Source organism: Hippichthys cyanospilos, chromosome 8, assembly GCF_059441005.1.
Source record: "Hippichthys cyanospilos isolate Australia breed blue-spotted pipefish chromosome 8, RoL_Hcya_1.0, whole genome shotgun sequence".
Classification (NCBI taxonomy): domain Eukaryota; kingdom Metazoa; phylum Chordata; class Actinopteri; order Syngnathiformes; family Syngnathidae; genus Hippichthys; species Hippichthys cyanospilos.
This window is the reverse complement of record NC_142376.1, coordinates 14395975-14413156: the sequence shown is the minus strand read 5'-3', so window position 1 is coordinate 14413156 and position 17182 is coordinate 14395975. Positions and strand designations below refer to the sequence as shown.

General features: G+C 39.8%; 1 protein-coding gene and 1 long non-coding RNA gene across 7 annotated transcripts in view; one reads left to right on the top strand and one right to left on the bottom strand.

Moving 5' to 3' along the window:
• LOC148420267 (uncharacterized) overlaps positions 1–1707 on the bottom strand; it is a 19018-nt gene extending 17311 nt beyond the window's left edge. Inside the window, exons 1-2 of the long non-coding RNA XR_015866387.1 lie at positions 1627–1707; positions 1480–1542 (exon numbers count right to left, since the gene is read on the bottom strand). This is a non-coding gene — a long non-coding RNA (uncharacterized LOC148420267). The remainder of the gene's footprint in view (positions 1–1479; positions 1543–1626) is intronic.
• Positions 1–17182, top strand: part of LOC148420266 (vitrin-like) — a 23626-nt gene extending 6444 nt beyond the window's left edge. For 2 of the 6 annotated variants that reach the window (XM_088421338.1, XM_088421337.1), the window contains exons 7-23: positions 265–468; positions 962–1006; positions 2630–2668; positions 2750–2800; positions 3152–3214; positions 3723–3788; positions 7814–7888; positions 8017–8082; positions 8441–8503; positions 9691–9753; positions 9932–9979; positions 11168–11233; positions 11969–12116; positions 12203–12306; positions 13102–13328; positions 14865–15378; positions 16308–17182. In XM_088421338.1, coding sequence (XP_088277464.1) covers positions 265–468; positions 962–1006; positions 2630–2668; positions 2750–2800; positions 3152–3214; positions 3723–3788; positions 7814–7888; positions 8017–8082; positions 8441–8503; positions 9691–9753; positions 9932–9979; positions 11168–11233; positions 11969–12116; positions 12203–12306; positions 13102–13328; positions 14865–15378; positions 16308–16486 — 2021 coding nt within the window. In that variant the 3' untranslated portion in view covers positions 16487–17182. The remainder of the gene's footprint in view (positions 1–264; positions 469–961; positions 1007–2629; positions 2669–2749; positions 2801–3151; positions 3215–3722; positions 3789–7813; positions 7889–8016; positions 8083–8440; positions 8504–9690; positions 9754–9931; positions 9980–11167; positions 11234–11968; positions 12117–12202; positions 12307–13101; positions 13329–14864; positions 15379–16307) is intronic. The other 4 variants (XM_088421339.1, XM_088421340.1, XM_088421342.1 and 1 more) reach the window with 4 other exon arrangements.

Sequence of the window (17182 nt, the reverse complement as noted above, 5' to 3'; positions counted from 1 at the left end):
TTCGTAGAAAGTCATTCTATAAAGTCACTTAAAGCTCCCTGAGCGACAGATTAGTACAACTTTGATGCTTAGAAACAGCGACAAATGATTTTAGTCCAAATAAGATTTTTATGTTAGGCAGTGTTAGTTCAACAGAAAGTTATAACGTCATTCATCTTTCGAAGAATTTCAAGAAGGACTCAAAGACTGCAGCAACGGATGATGCTTTTCATTTGTGCACATCCATCTTACATAAGTCAGCCTTCATTTGTCATCTCCTGTCAGGTCAAAAGGACAAAGCCCCCGCGGTTACCACTGCACTTCCGTCAACAACAGCACCTGAACCCACCACCACTACTCCTGAACCTACCACCATTGTTCCCACCACGCAGGTTCCCACTACCACCACCACCACCACCACACTTCCTCCTCCACCGCCCCCGACCACTCTCAAAACCCGTGCTGCCGTGCACAAAATCAGAGATGCAGGTGACCTCAATGAATCATTGCCTGTGTTGTGTGTTTTCAGATGGATCAATGCATGTTATGTGAAGGATTGGGTTATTCCTACTGATCCAATCCACACACAAGATCCAAAGTGCTGCCTAAACTAACATCTGAAAAGCAGCGTGTAGGCTTTTTTTTTTTTTTTTTGGTCAAAACAGGCCTTGGTTTATGTGATGACAGCAGCTAATTACAAGTGTTGTCATGACAGATGGCTGCTGCACTGTCATGCACTTGTGCTGCTCATTTGACTAACTGACTTAAGTGCTCATTTGACTGCACCTCTCACCACCTCTGATATATGTAAAAATGATGAAACAGTTGGTAACAAAAGCCGCCACAGTGAGTGCACAAAGGTGCTGTGTGCTAAAATCTAATACAGTATGTGGGTCACAGGACTGAAAACCTCCTTGGAACAATTTTCATTTCAATTCATAATGTTTTCTCTTCTTGCTCCACTTGTGATTCTTTTATTTAGGCAGTGGCCACCCATACCTTGCCTCTGTAGCAGCTGCAAGTTCAAGTGAGTGAAGCAGTGATGCTACATAATGGTGGTGGTGGTGGGGGTAAAACTCATTTACCAGCCTCTCAAAATAATCTGTAGCAAACATTGCGTGTTCGCTTCTTCGTAGCGCCTTTCAGTAAAAGCCTTTTTCACAATGCCGTTGGACAACTGACTAAAGCTAGATTCGATTTTCAGTGGAAGAGTACAAAGTCATAATGAAAGGGTACTTAAGGAAATTTTGTTTCATTATTTGTGAATAGTTGAGATTGAATTACTGAACCTTAATGAGGACACTCACGACAAAAAAAAGATAATTGAATGGATGGCATCCTCAGTGGGATGATTGAGGAAAAAAACACACAAAAAGTCCTCACATATTGTATTTTGGAATTTAGAGAAAATCCAAGAATCATTGAAAACTGAACATTATATAAAACATGAAAGGACAAGGAGAAAATAATGCAACAATCAAAAACAAATGCCGACAGTACCTGCGCGTTCTGGCCTCTTGGAATCAACGTGCAGGGATGGAGTCCACACTTAGCAGGAGAATACTTTCCTCAGAATAGAGAAGTTAAGATTGAATTCCATTAATACAACTCGTTTTTCACAAATTGGGAAGAGTCACTTTAACTTACCTGTGCGTATGTTTCCACAGTTTTTGTGTATTCGTTATTTGAACGCCTATCACTCTTGAAATTCATGCTAATTTCCTTTTATTTCTGGGAGCTTTGACAGGGGATGCTGTTGTGTACCTTACATTGAAAAGATGTCTCTGTATGACCTCTTTTCATTCTGTGAAGCCCTTTGAGACTTCGGTGATTTAGGGCTATATAAATAAAATTTGATTGATTGATTGATTGATTTTAGCATTACAATGGAATCCTCCTTTGACTTTAGCATTATTCGTTATTTGAACGCCTATCACTCTTGAAATTCATGCTAATTTCCTTTTAGCATTACAATGGAATCCTCCTTTGACTTTAGCATTAGCATTTACGATTTAAAAACTATGTTTTATGTTTAAATATACAGTATGCGTAATTTTCTTGTGTGTTTGGTTTGTATAAAACGCTAACTATGATGTCATTAACATATTAAAGCACGCCCAGGGAATGAACAATCACATATGCTACAAACTAGTTGCGTTACCAAACATGGGATATTCAGGCAACTTCCGGTCTTGCATAATGTCAGATCCTGTAAACTAAAGTTTCGTCCTGCAAATGAATCGGTTTTCTTCGATTATAACGTTGTAAAGATCGAGAGAGGCCAAAAGCTAAATTAAATTTTGATTAATAGTTCAGCCCTATCCCACAGTAAATGTTATCAACTTCTAGCACCTTTTGTTCACATTAGTTCGAGATGGAACAAAAAAATGCAGAGAAACGTTTCCCTTTTTCCCAAAAGCTCTTTGTGAAGGATAGACAAGTGACCTCCCCACTTAAACATTTTTGTTTTAAATACTGACGTTGTTTTATGTCATGTGAAAAAAGCTTGTGTAGTGTAGACAACTCGATTTTAATATGGCATGGTTGCAACATTTGAGATGATTATAACCTGGTTGGTGGTGGATTCTGACACAGTTGCGTTGATTTTTGTCTAAATATATTTATGTATGTTATTCCAATAATGATGTAGGACAATCACAGAGTGCTCAAGGCAAGAGCCCCAGCCAAGGTAGATGACTGCAGCTCTTGGAAAATCCCTGATGCCACATGTGGCAAAAAAATTGACTATATCATGATGTTTTTTTTTAAGTATTCCGTGGAAGCGCCTATCCGAATAGATACCCACAGCGCCACAATGCAGGTACTGTAAAAAACAATATTTGGATAATCCTGATGCTTTTCCCCTTTTCTCCTTCATACTAATTGATGTAATTCACAAACTTTGCATGAACATCTGCTGCCGCTTTCAACACATCTGCTGAGCCACAGTTGTGCCACAATATTTTTGTTGTGTGATCTTCAATACCTTTCAATGACTGTTTTCAGATTGCTTCATATTCAACCCCTAAGTACCATGCAATGTAAACCCATATAAAAATGTCGTGTTAATAGAAGCTTTTGAATATCCCCAGTGAATTAAAATACGTTACTTTTATCGCTGTTTTTCGAGTGTAATTTCAAATGATCTCATGTTGTTTGTGTACACTTTCAGGTCTGCGCAGACCAGAGGCAGGTTCGCCTTTGAGGAGACCGTCATCCTCTCCACTTGGGCCAGGTCAGCCTCATTGTAGAGACACCCATATATTGTACACACAGAATGCACACATGTAAAGAATGTACAGCCTACATGATGGGACCAATGTGGAATGTAAGTGAAGGTCAGTGTTTCTGGAACAAGAATGTTGAAGATGCTGTAAGCGTGACCCTGATGTCCACACCCATAATACTCTGCTATCCTCACCCTAAGCCTGCCACTAATCCGCCCAATCAAGCTCACATTCCTTTCCCAGTAGCCCAGTAGCATCTGTCCTCAGCCGCATCCTCAAATTCAGCTTTTCACTTCTCAAGATTAAAAGAATAAAACCTATTGGCATTGGAGTAATGTAATGTTTTTCCTTGACTGTGTTCTGATGTCAAGGATAAGCGAATACAGTAATCGATCAGCTGCAATTGTGGATGTCGTCTCCAGGCTTTGCGTCCTCTTTAACCTTTCTTTGTCTTCACGCCGCTCCCTATGTTTTCTACTTTATCTTCTTCTTCTTTCTGTTTCTTATTGCTCCTAGCAGCTTTTAACAGAGGTCAGGCCACCCCAAAGGAGCGGACCCCAGTCATGAGCCAAGCCAATCCCGGTAAGTGACTCAAGAGTACCAGCAGGCACACTAGCGTTCCATATTTTAGTATTACAGTATTTGTTTTGGGGCAACTTTCTCTCTGCTCTTACAAATCACCCATAGCAAGTGGTAAATATGTTGTTTGGACAATTACATCAAAAGGACAACAGCAGTATGTGTTTCTTTTGTGCCACAGACCAAGAAAATTATATGGAAATACAATTTTTATATGTGAATACCCTGGATCATATCTACATGTAAATGAAAACGTTTTGGGCACTTTCGAGTCTTCATTTCTATGAATGGTAGTAAGATGAAACCCGTACAATTATAAGACTAAATTCAGTATGGTTTTGTTATACTAATTGTTTTTTTCACATTTTTTTTTCAGAACCAGTAATAGCGTTTACTCAACTAGAAAAGGCGTTGTGTCCTTGAATTTACAAAAACTGAATCATGGACCCTTGTTCAACTTGCATTTCACACACTATTTCCGAAAAGACTTGCCAGAAAGAAAGTCCATATTGAGATGGCATGGTAAAAGTTTCTGCCAAGCTAAGAGAGAATACAGTTGAGCCAATTTGGACTGTCTTTAAGCAGAGCCCCCATAAATCAAACAGAAGAGCTACAGAAAATGCACTGAATACATGAAATGCATGTTGAACGAGGTGTCCAAAATTCAGTTTTTGCAAAGTCAAGAGCGCGAAATGCCTTTTCTGGTTTATTTAATGCCATTACTTGATCTGAAAGCATATGAGGAAAAAACATTAGCATAACACCAACTTGAATGATTTTAGCTTAAAAATAGTACCAGTTTTATCTTAACTGCCATTCATACTTAAGTAGATCTGAAGACTTGAAATGTGCCCCAAGCATCTGGAACAGCCTTTAATTAGGGATGGGCGAGCACCAATACCAAATATATCAGGCCAATACATGGACTTATTTCAGGTTATTGATAGTCGCTCTGGTATCAACCGCTCTCGTTGCAGTTTTACGATCTTGAACTAGAAATTCCAAATTAAATTCAGAGAAAATTGCCATTAATATCGTGCAATTTTAAGCAAAAATGCTATACTGTCATATATAGTTGTTGTTTTGTTTTTTTAAATAAAAATATGTGTGTTTTTTTGGAGGTGAAATTTTGTGTTATCAAAAGCACTAAAGAGTTGTATATTCATACTGGCAGTATCTGAAAAAGTGACATTACACATTTCTAGTAACTTATATGTTGTGTAAAGACGCACTTTTCTGATCTCACTGTATGATATATTGTTGAAGAATTTACATCGAGATAAATGTCAACTTCTATGGCATGCATATATAATGTGGCTGGGAATGGGGTTTGATGCCGTGCATCAGTGGAAGGCAGAGACCTGAAAAATGAGCTTTAAGTGCCTCATAGATGAGTGACATGGAGATAAAAAGCATTCATCTCGTGCCATATCTGCACGGAAGATAAGACGATGAGAAAGGCGCTCTCTCAATACAGTAATTGTACCTTCCAAAAGAATCCATCTGGCTTGGCCTCTTCCCGTTCTGTGCAAATGCTTGCAGAAGGAGATCCGGTTTTGCATACAATGTGGTTTTACTCCCTTGTTGTATTCAAACCAGAGGACGCTTTGTCTTTGAGTGGAAGTGCCTCTGTTTTTGTTTGTTTGGAAGATAACACTATTGATCCCTAGATTAGATCCATCTTCATGATAATAAAATGTCTAGGTATGTTTGTCTTGTAAAGTTTATTAGGAGCAGTAATGACAGTTAAAGCTGGAGTAGGGAGGCAATTTGGGTTTAATAAAGTAAAATTTTATTGACGCCCGCGAGGAACGTTCTTAAGGCTGAGTTCGAAGGTCAGAGGTGGAGATCAGCCAGGTGTGAGGGATCACTTTGTTTCTTCAGGAGAGAGGATGAAGCTCTCAGATAGTGAAGATTTATGACATTGTATTTTTTTTCTCACCAAAGACAAATATTGACCCCTTTGAAAATTCTACAGTTTATGCAAATATCAATGAAATGCATCATTCAAAATTTGGGAATGTTTATCATCATCTTCATCAGCTTATAAATAAAGTACTTAAAGTAACATCGTGTCTTGTTAATAGTAGATAATATCAGCAATATAAAGTTGTGCTGACACGAATTTTAAAATTCATGTAAGGCTTTAAAGTGGCTTTGAAAATGGAATTGGATTTTAAAGAAAAATACACATGCACACACAAAATGTGGTACTCTGTGACCTTTTGACCACTGTCGTGGTTATGATGTGGCAAACTTATCTGGATCATTTCAGTGCATCACCATCAGGGCAAAACAATAACACTGCTGTCCGCTGTACACCACTGGGTGTTAAGTTAATCTTTGCTTTGTCTATACTGTCCTAACTTTACAATAATATACTCCCACGCTCCAGTGAGCGGATGGGAAACCGTGAGCCCAGGCCGTGTGCTTATGTAAGCTACCCATCCAAGCAGGGAGGGAAGTGGCTTGAGTTCTTTCAGACAAATGCAACGTTTTGCTCTTCTTTAAACAGTTGCTGTAACCATGCAGGATTTAACCTACGTTTCTCTAAACGAATGTTCCAATTAGTTCACATACACAAGGCCATGTTCTTGTCGCCTGTTGGCATGGTTAGCACCAGGGAAATCATAATTTTGTATTTTTAATTTATGGTTAGTTTTCATTTGGTTTCTTGAATCCTGTTAGTTTTATTAGTTAAGTGTTACTTTTAATTAGTTTTTCTTTTTCAGAAAATGTTCTTTCTTTATTTTGTTTTAGTAATAGTTTTAGTTTTATGTTTAATATTTTGTCGGCCACATAGCACAAGTTCCTATTTCAAGTTATTAAACAACAAGAAAAAAGACAATTATTGGAACACACATTGATTTTACTACTTTTGGGGGAAGGGCAGGCGGGGTCTTTTCCCTTTTGCTTGCTCGTTCACACATCTAGTTGAGATTTTTGTTATAATATCAATAACAAATAACAATGTAGATTATAAAAATTGCGTTTTCTCATATACTCCGAGAACGTAGAAATATGTTTGACTTCGACAATTATGCCATGTGGCCAACAATATTTTTTCAAGGTTACTAAGTATTGTATAATAAAGTAAAGTTTGATCTTATTTCCTCAGAACGGATGCAGGGCCGGCTCACCCATTAGGTGAGAAGGGCAGATGCTAAGGTTGCCGGACACTAGGGGACAATAAAACCCGGTTGAAAATGTACAATTATGCTGTACTCAAATTAGCTATTTATACAGCATTTACTCTAAATTTAAGTCAAAGGGAAACAATAGTTTATTAAAATTAATATTAACAATCAAATATATGATCAATAGAATGGTGAATTAATTTGAAAATCAACACTCCGGCCAACGCGGAGCGGGGATGATGATGAATTAACTCTGGTGTCTGGTTTAGTTACTGAACATTTTAGTTACATGTAAACTTTAAAATGTAAACTTTAAGTGTTGTATTAACATGAAATAATTGCACTAATGAGTAAGAAATTATGTTTTGTTTTTTTTCACTTTGTTTTCAAGTAGATTGGGTGGTGAATCAGTATCTGATTCGACTTCCCTTAACGCATATTCACTGGTTGTACAGTATTTTGTCAACAGAAAAGTTCTTTTAATTGTAGTGTTTGTTTTTTCATCTCTTTTATTTACCATAACAATCTTGTTAGGGAACAAATTACAATTACCAAAGATTAGAGAGACCTAAACAGAAACAGAGGAACATGTACAAACAGACTCATTGCACAAAGACATCCACAATGAGGTATTCATCGTGGGGAGGATGAAACTTATTGGCACAGACAGACAATTTGGTAAGTACTGTATAGCTCATGTGCACATGAGTGTTGTGTCCATCTAATGTAGTGCAAACAACCTTAGTGGCTCAGCTGCCTGAGTTATTACAGTATGCTTCGTGTCCAACTCAAGGCTGAACATCTTGTGTACACCCCACTAATGACGTGCCAGGCTTTAGTGGAGGTCACAAGTATGCACTCCCTCATGCTTTCTCATCTTCCTCTGCACAGTTTTTCCAAGGAGGGATTGGGCCCCTCAATCCTTCCCTCGTCCTGATTGGTTCCCTGGAGCCAGACGTTCATCAGGTACCACAACAAAGTCCAGAACATCGGTGTTCTGATGAATGCACATGTGGAAGTAGAACTGCGTTTTGACGGGGAATCATTCGTAAAGGGATAAGCACTTTAATTGCAACCTTTTGCTGTACATTTAGATGTTATTTATTCAGCGCCAGACTCAGGATACACATGGAGTGAGACGGACACGCCTGAAATGACAGGTAAGTGTGGCACATAATTGTGTGTCGACTTGTATCGTTGCATGCTGCATGCGCAGACAGCATCATGCATGATCATGTGACTGATACAGTTGGACGCGTGCGTGACACATGAATGTGTTGAATGGGCCAGTCAAAGCGCATGACATTGGTGCTCTAAGTACAAATTGTAACATGACGTGTGGAAGAGGGACATTTAGCAGGCCGCAGTTTTGTTGCATGTGAGGTGTCATTCTGCACAATGCCGTCGTTTTCACTGGTCTGGAATTGGCAATGGCCAATCACAGCCATGGAAATGCGTGCGTTCCTTTTGGAAGTTCATTGTGGGAATACTAACAGGTTTCAAACCATCCTCCTCTAGCTCAGGATCACAGGCCTGATATCTCAGACTTTGAGCGCTGGTATTATAACTTTGGATCATACCGTAAGTGGTTTTCTCTTCTATCTACAGGGAACTAACAGGTCTCGGGGGTTGCTTTTGTTAGCTCATTTGAGCAGGTTAGGCTCTTGTAATCGTCCAAATACTACATTATGTTTCTCAATGTTCGCATTTAAACTACTTCGTTCCGATTTTGATCGGAAGATTTTCGCGTTATGTGTGTTTGAAACAGCTCTTGATTTGAAGGGAGGGTCTAATTAGTTATGCATCCATGAGAAAATAAACCATACCCCAACTCATGATTTATTTGTTTTATATAGTCAATGAGTAGCTTGTGCTAAAAATGTTACAAGAAATTGCAAAAAAAGACATTAAAAAGTCAAAATATTTGCTCCAATACTCCATTGTTCATAACATTCTGACAATGTTACGGACAAATTTTCATCACTCTAAAGTACAGGGTTCAAAGCCTGAAGTTAAAAACTGAATATTATTATTTGTGTGAGGCTTTGGCTGTCATTTAAGGTTACAAAACCTTGTGTACTCACACATATAGAATGAATAAGTCAGAGCTCCCTACTGCAACAATTTTTGTGTGCTAACAGACTATTTACTACACTCTAACAGGACGCTTGGTAACATAGCGTGACAGTTAACATATGTAATCAAGAAACATGATTCTCTTGGCGCTTAACACGATGTTTTGTCTTGTCAGTATATGTGATTAACAACCCCTTTACGAAATTGGCAACAAAATACTCTTTTTCAAAAATTGAAATATACAAATATTTTTTGAATGCTGTAAAGCTTCAAAACATTCCAGCACTGTATGGTGAATACATAATTTCTTAACATTTGTTTTCAATGCACCCGGTTAATTCGGTAGCTCTGAGCGCAAGGTCAAATAATTCAATTTTCCAACATGTCGAACTTAAGTACTTTAGAAGGAAAACTCATTTCATTTGTTTATAGACTCAGTTATGGCTCATTGGCAAGGCCCAAACAGTTGAGCAAACAGCCCAGGCGTCCCGATTACAGGTTGTAGCTCCGTCTGTTTGATGACGCCCAGAACAGACATCTTGAAAGGAAGCAAATTCCTTCCCAGCATGCAGCATTAAAATTCCGCCACACGTCCAGATGAGAGCAGGAGCCAATGGGAGTGGGCCGAATCGTCCACTTGGCATGAGATACGTGTCACGGTGGTGCGATGACTGAACATGTGTTCCTTTTAGTTTCCCGAGCCACCGACTTGAATGGCAACCGCCAAGCGCCGCTGGATACAACCCATACGAGAGGTGAGCAGCGGTCAGCGTGGCTGCAAAACACCTACTTGTATCCAGCCAGGCATCAGCTTGGACAAAACACATGACAACCACAAAGATCCTCTTAATTGACACGTGACATATATTCATGCCCAGTCAGTTGTGAGTATTGCCGGTAGTGACTTGCTTGTGTGCGATATCATCTGTGCAGTGGAGACAGTGGATGAATGGAGGCCGGACGCAAGCCTTTATGAATCAGGTGAGATCTTTATCAGTATTGCTTCTTTTTGGCTCTCAGTGCAATTGTCCTGGCACCAAGTAAGTCAGCGGGGTAGACTGTAAGTACAAACCACGCTGAGGTTGTCCAAGGGAAAAGCATCTGGCTTTGTGGCCTGCTTGTAATTGAAGGGATGTTGAAATAATGTCAAACAGCGTGATGGCTTGCAGATCAAAGCGAGCCCTTATTGATTTCATGTTTACCCAACCCACACATATCCACACACCGGAAAGTAGACAGCTGCTGTTATTTGGGAAAATTCCATGACAACTTAACTTTCTTGCTTTTTATGACGTTTGTTAACATTTCTATGCTTTAGGAAGAAAAGGCCAGATCATTTGGAAATCAACCTTATTCCAAAATGAGTACGTCTTATAGTGCTGTGTAGAAATATTTGCTTTTTTACATAGGGTCAGATAGGTTTGTAGTCCCCACCATGGTAAATAAAATTATCATTTACAAACTGCATCATATACTGTTCCTTGAGTGTGATAGTAAGATTGGTTGGATGAAATGAAAACTTTGCCAGTGAGAAAACACAGAAATCTGGAAGGGGACAGATACGGTTTCATAACACTGTGGTTGTTTTTGTATTCATTTTTTAAATGAGTGTTTATAAAAAAAATAAAAATAAAAAACAAATAATTTTCATGCTGTTTTTATGGGAAAAAATGAGGGTTTTTATTAGAACGTTTTGAGTGATTAAAAAACAATTAATTAGATCAATTAATTATATAACCTGATATTTTTTAAGGTTGTATCAGCAATAATTATATAGCCTACTGCAATCCTTTTATACCATTCATCATAATGTGATTGTACAATGGTACAAATTATGGGAAACAACAGTATTCTGTGTGTGCATATACTGTATCTTTAAAAGTGTGACGTTTTTAAATGATCACTTCTACAACATTCCTAGGAAATGGCATATATATTTTTTAATATGCTTGTGAGCCACCCAAGTGGTCCTTGGGGGCTACCTGATGAGCACACTCACCTTGTTGCTGAACAAACCATTATATTTGTCATGTATGTACTTGATGTATTCCTAATAATATTTCAACAAAATGCCCAAATGCGATTGTACAACAATGGAAGAAGCATGGACAAAAAAAACGTTCTTGCCATAGTGGTTGGAATTTGATGAAGTGTCACTCTGAATTGCAGGCTTCAATATGAGAGAGCAGGCACCTGCACCCAGAGCACCTGAACCTGTATCACAGGGAGACCCAGGTAAGAGAATATTTTTTTGGAGTACTGCAATACCTTTTTTCCCCAATTGGATTTTATGTTCCTTCACGAGTACAACTGTTTTAGCTGAATAAACCAACAGTATGCAAAACCTGCATTTTTTTCATATTATTTTTTTTTATTGGAGTTCAATTTAAGTATTATGTTGTATTGGGGAAAAAATACAGTGATAGAAGAAGTCACAGCCTTTACGAAACAAAACTCGGATTCTAAGTAGAGTCAATTTCATCTTAAAATCCAGTATGGCACTTTTAAGCATTATGGAAATTTTGCATGCGTCAGTTTTCTCTTTCCTTGGCAAAATATAATTGAGAAACACTGCCATGCGCAAAGGTTTTGCATTAATAAGTACTCATTCACATCTAATTAACGTTTTGTATTGAAATGAATAGCATTTGTAATTCAGTGATGTAATAGCTTAATCAATGTAATTTGTGTACATTGTAAGACAGCAGCCTCAAAGGTAAAGTATCGGGCTCATATTTTATGTGCACTTGATATTTGCAATTCAACCCCTGCCTCCCAATAAAAATCCCAAACGTTGACCGGTCCAGGTTGGAACCCTGCGGTATTGGATCGTTTTTCTTTTTCTTCATTCACTTGGAATTTGAGAAGTCTTGATTTTTTTTCTGTTATAGCTCCACGAGGTCATGTTGATTGAAATTTTGTATTTGTAAAAATTTGTAAAAATACATTTATAAAAAATGTATTTTTTAGAATGTAAGGTGGATCTGGTTTTCTTGATGGACGGCAGCTGGAGCATCGGGAAGCGGCGTTTTAAGATCCAGAAGGACTTCCTGGCTGAGGTGGCTCAGGTCATCAACATTGGCGCGGCAGGACCCATGATGGGCGTCATTCAATACGGGTTAGTCTTCCGCTCTCCCGAAGCAGAAATTCAAGCATTTTTGAATGGGAGAAAACATCCTGTGCCCGTTGTTGCCTGGTGCACAGGGACGACGCTGTGACAGAGATCAGCCTAAAGAGTTATTCCAACTCCAGAGATGTGAAGACGAGCATCGGCAAGATTGCTCAAAAGGGGGGCCTCTCCAATGTGGGTGAGTGCCTGATCCACTCAAAAGTGTGAAAGCGAAAGGGATGCTGTTATTGTTTGGTTTATGAGCCAAGGGCATTTTTTTCACATGCAAGGATAGAATTAGATCTAAAATTACAGTCCTGCATCTGCAAACAGTGTTTTTCTTTGGCCCAGACCAGAAAGAAATTGGTTAGAGGAGGGCGAGGGTTTGTGGGAGGCTAGATTTGTGGGGGCTTTCATTGAGCACGACTTGCGTCTACCACATGTGGCATTAAATGTTGCACGCGGATACAAATAGCATTGTTTGCTCGCTTATTTTCAAATCCTGCAAACGAGTAAGAAGTTATAAAAGTCCCTAACAAAGCGACTTCTGTTATGCCATTTTTACACCAGCGTGGAGTCTATTCTATTGTTAATGACAGGATAACACCATGTAAAAGCTGGTGCTGTGTAATTTATCGACATACTCGTGTGGACTTGTATAAGAAATAGGCTAGGCCTGCTGATTACGGTTTTACTGTGTCAAATACAGCGTATGCATGGACAGGAAACTGGCAAGACTTAGAAATAGCACTTTTATCTGCCTGGCGTGTGCACGCTCTTATTTCTTGCTCAGTTTTATGGGTTCATATCTTGGCTCGAGACTTCCAAACACTTTCCAAAAACATTTGTTAAATGAATTTAAGATGCCATAGAGAGGTGTTGCCTATATGTGTTTATGAATGGCTAACAACCACAATGGCTCTTCGAGAAAAGAACAATCCACAAAGTTGGGTGCACTCTTCCTTTCCGTTTCTGCCCCCTGGTGTCGAAACAGGTAAAGCTCTGTCCTACATCAACAAGTTCTACTTCAGCGACGCCAACGGGAACCGAGGCGGCGCTCCAAACGTTGCCGTGGTGCTGGTGGACGGCTGGCCTACGGATAAAGTGGAGGAGGCGTCTCGGCTGGCGAGAGAGTCTGGTATCAACATCTTTTTTGTCACCATCGAGGGTGCCGATGACAACGAGAAGCAAAACTTAGTGGAGGCCAATTTTGTGGACAAGGTAGGACTACAGAGAAGTGATTCCTAACTATCTCATGGTACAGTGAGTCGTAAAAGATCGATTTATCTTTGTACATTTATCCATGCCAGTGAGATATAGACAAAGAATTTATTGGCATTTTAAATTGTCAAGAATGTGATTTTTTTTGGCCATTTTTTCTTTTTTCATTCACCCAAGAACACTTTCTAGCATAATATAATGGCTTTCCAACATTCTACTCCCATAATAGGCACATTTGAAAAAATATATTTTTCCCTCAGTTGTACATTTGAACAAAGACTTACAACAACATGATGTACAACAATCAAATACTCTGTCTGTAATTCATATTTTAAATGTCGTAAGGGATAAATGATAAAATAAAAAAGTTATTTTCATCGTTTTATTTTTTAACATTAAATTTCAAAGATATATTTTTGCATATCTTTCAAGAGTCTAAGTACCTGGGATTGAATGTCTGGACTCTGCGAAGGCGTCTAAATATGTCTTTGGGATTTAATAAGTTAATAATCAATCGGCTGATCAGTTGGTGACCAGTTTAGTTATATTAAATATTGGAATTGTATTGGCCTCAAAATCTTTGGACCTCGACATATACATCAGCTTTGTGTTCATCTTGGCTCAGATTTCATGCTGATTATATACGTTCAGGGCTGGACTGGCCACCTGGCATACAGGGCAGATGCCTGATGGGCCATGGGATGAGATGGTGCTTGAGACTGTTCCACACTTTAGAAGGAGCAGCCCTTAATCCATTTACCTGAGAGCAGTGCTTTTCAAATATTTTTTGTAAAGCCCGCCAGGAAAGAGAAAATACACCTTGCCCCAGTGTCTATAAATAAGATGATTATCTATGCACATTGTATACAGTAAGTACAGGTAAAATTTTCCTTTTTAGATTAACAAAGAGAAAAAACACGTCAACCCTCAACAAATAACGACTTTTCCAGGGTTTACACAGATTACAGGTTAGTCTGAAACTGAAAAAAAAAAATACTTGGAGCATCAAAGTGCCTGAAATTAAACAAATATGTCAATCCTTATTTGAACTAGAAACATTTTTGACCAACTTAACTGTCTGATGCTAAAACAAAATGTTTAATCAATAAATAATAAGAAAAACAAAATATTTAATCTATAAATAATATTAAACGTTAACCCACGGGTAGAAAACTTTTTTCTGTATCATATAAATAAAGTAATAATTACTGGGCATGTTGGCAATGAAATGTCTGCGTTTCTTTTCGTTACTCTTAAATATTCCTGCATGATGTCTCGAGGGTTTTGTTGACAGCAATTTTAAGTTTTTAGCTCCTGTATGTTTATCATTGAGAGCGCCAGCAGCACTGCTCCCCCTGATGGCGTAGTTGGGAAACTTCACTTTGCACGGTGAAAGCAAAGCCTGGCTGGCCCCGCGGTCAAATACAACCCCCCACCGCTATTTGAGAAGGACTGCATTAGAGACGGCAAACTTAAGTGTTGTCCCGACTTTGTTATGACCTCTTCACGAAAGCGTTGCATCTTGCGATCCCGCAGGCTGTGTGTCGCACAAACGGCTTCTTCTCCTTGCCGGTGTCCAGCTGGTTCGCTCTGAGGAAAAGCGCGCAGCCTCTGGTGAAGCGAGTGTGCGACACGGACCGACTGGTCTGCAGCAAAACCTGCCTGAACGCCAACGACATCGCCTTCGTCATCGACGGCTCCAGCAGCGTGGGCACGGGCAACTTCCGCACGGTGCTGCAGTTTGTGGCCAACATCACGCGGGAGTTTGAGATCTCCGACACGGACACGCGAGTGGGCGCCGTGCAGTACACCTACGAGCAGCGGCTGGAGTTCGCCTTCGGCCAGCACAACTCCAAGGCCGAGCTGCTCGACGCCATCAAACGCATCAACTACTGGAGCGGAGGCACCAGCACGGGAGCTGCCATCACTTACGCCGCCGAGCAACTCTTCAGCAAGTCCAAGCCCAACAAACGCAAGATTATGATCGTTATCACAGATGGGCGCTCCTATGATGACGTCAGAGCACCTGCGCTGGCTGTGCACAGCCAAGGTAAAAACGGCTCTTAAGTCCGGCAAAGTTGTTTTGCGGCATATGCTTTTTCAAATGATTTCACTCCTTCTGTGCCGGCTACTTTCAGACAGCCCTTTACCCGTGTATTTATATCATAAAGTAGGATTAACTATTTTGATAGTCTTTTACCCAAATATTAAAACAAAAAATATTGTATAAAGTGTGTTGGGGATGAATTGTCTAGACCTCAGGTGTCAAACTCAAGGCGCAGGGGGCCAAATCACCGGCCCGCCACATCATTTTACGTGGCCCGCAAAAATGCTAATTATGACTTTAAATTCTGACTAAAAGACCAATGTCTGAATTTTGAGGATCCAACAAAATGGTCCCCACAAGGGCCATTGCATGCATTGCATTCCTAGACCCTAAATCATGCCGTGTAAACATACGGTCGCTTGGTCATGGTCGCTTCTGGGCCACAAATGGGTTTAATCCGGGAGATGAGATGATTTTTTAATGTTAAGTATGAAAATGAGTTGTTTTTTTTTCTTTTTTAAGTTGTTGTTTCAAAGTTATATAAATACAGAGCATGATTTTGTTGGTTTGGCCCTCTTGGGAATAGATTTTCCTCCATGTAAGCCGCAAGCTTAAACACGTTTGACACCCCTAGACGCTAAAAAACGTAAAAAGTACATCTTTTGGATTTCACGACTTAGTTGTATTTCCTCTTTTATTTTTCGGTTGAGGTTAGGGGGTTGGGAAAAATCATGACCCGAACGCCCCACCAAACATAATATGGGGCCAGCACGGGAACAGGTCCTGTCTTATTCTCTCCTCGAGAAAAGCCCCGCCGCCCAGATCGTACTCAAAGCATCAAACGCATAACTCTGTTCGGGTTAGGATTAGGGTTTTAACTTTTCACCGCGTGGGGCCTTGCGCGTCAGTCTTTGAGCCTATCTGCGTTCCAGGTGTGATCGCCTACTCCATCGGCATCGCCTGGGCCGCCCAGGACGAGCTGGAGTACATCGCCACCGACCCGGACAAGGAGCACTCCTTCTTCGTGGATGAATTTGACAACCTGTACAAATTCGTACCCAAGATCATCCAAAACATCTGCCAAGAGTTCAACTCCCAGCCCAGAAACTGAGGATGGACGTCGCAGGAGCGAAACGTGATGGGCTATCCTAACACTGACTTCAAATGTAGACTTTCCCTTGGCCACTTGTGCCACGTTGGCCTATTTCAACAAAGGGGAGTGCTCGTTTTACCGCAGAACAAATCTTTTCGAATCCGTATTTGTTTCCCAATGATCCAGTGGTGCTAGTAATAAGGAGACGCACAGTACGTGCTGCTTGTACTTGGGCTGCATGAAGAGAGCAGCACTTGCCTAATCTTTCTAATGGCTCAAATGTAGTGTACCACTCTCTAGTGAAATCGTTTCAACACTCACGCAGTCCCAAGAGTTCTACTGCTTATCAACATATTTAATGGAATAAAAATTGCAGCCAAAAAAAAGGTGGGACGGATGTGACTATGGCCTCCATCGCGCTTCAATCTGGAGAAAAGCTGATAGAAACCATTCCATCCTTTATGTGGGTCACAGAAGCATCTTTTCTGCTATGCTTTTGTGACGGCTTTTTTCCTGCTGTATTGTATTCATTTCAGCCACCACAATGAGTTAACAGTCACTTTTCACTTCTGGACTTAAAACTAGTGAACTAGTGATATCAACAATTCAAAAAACAGACATTGAGATCTGTAATTAATTGATCTAATTTTAATCTTTCCTAAAAAAAATGTCCTTTTTCATGCGTGTTTTATATATATATATATATATATATAT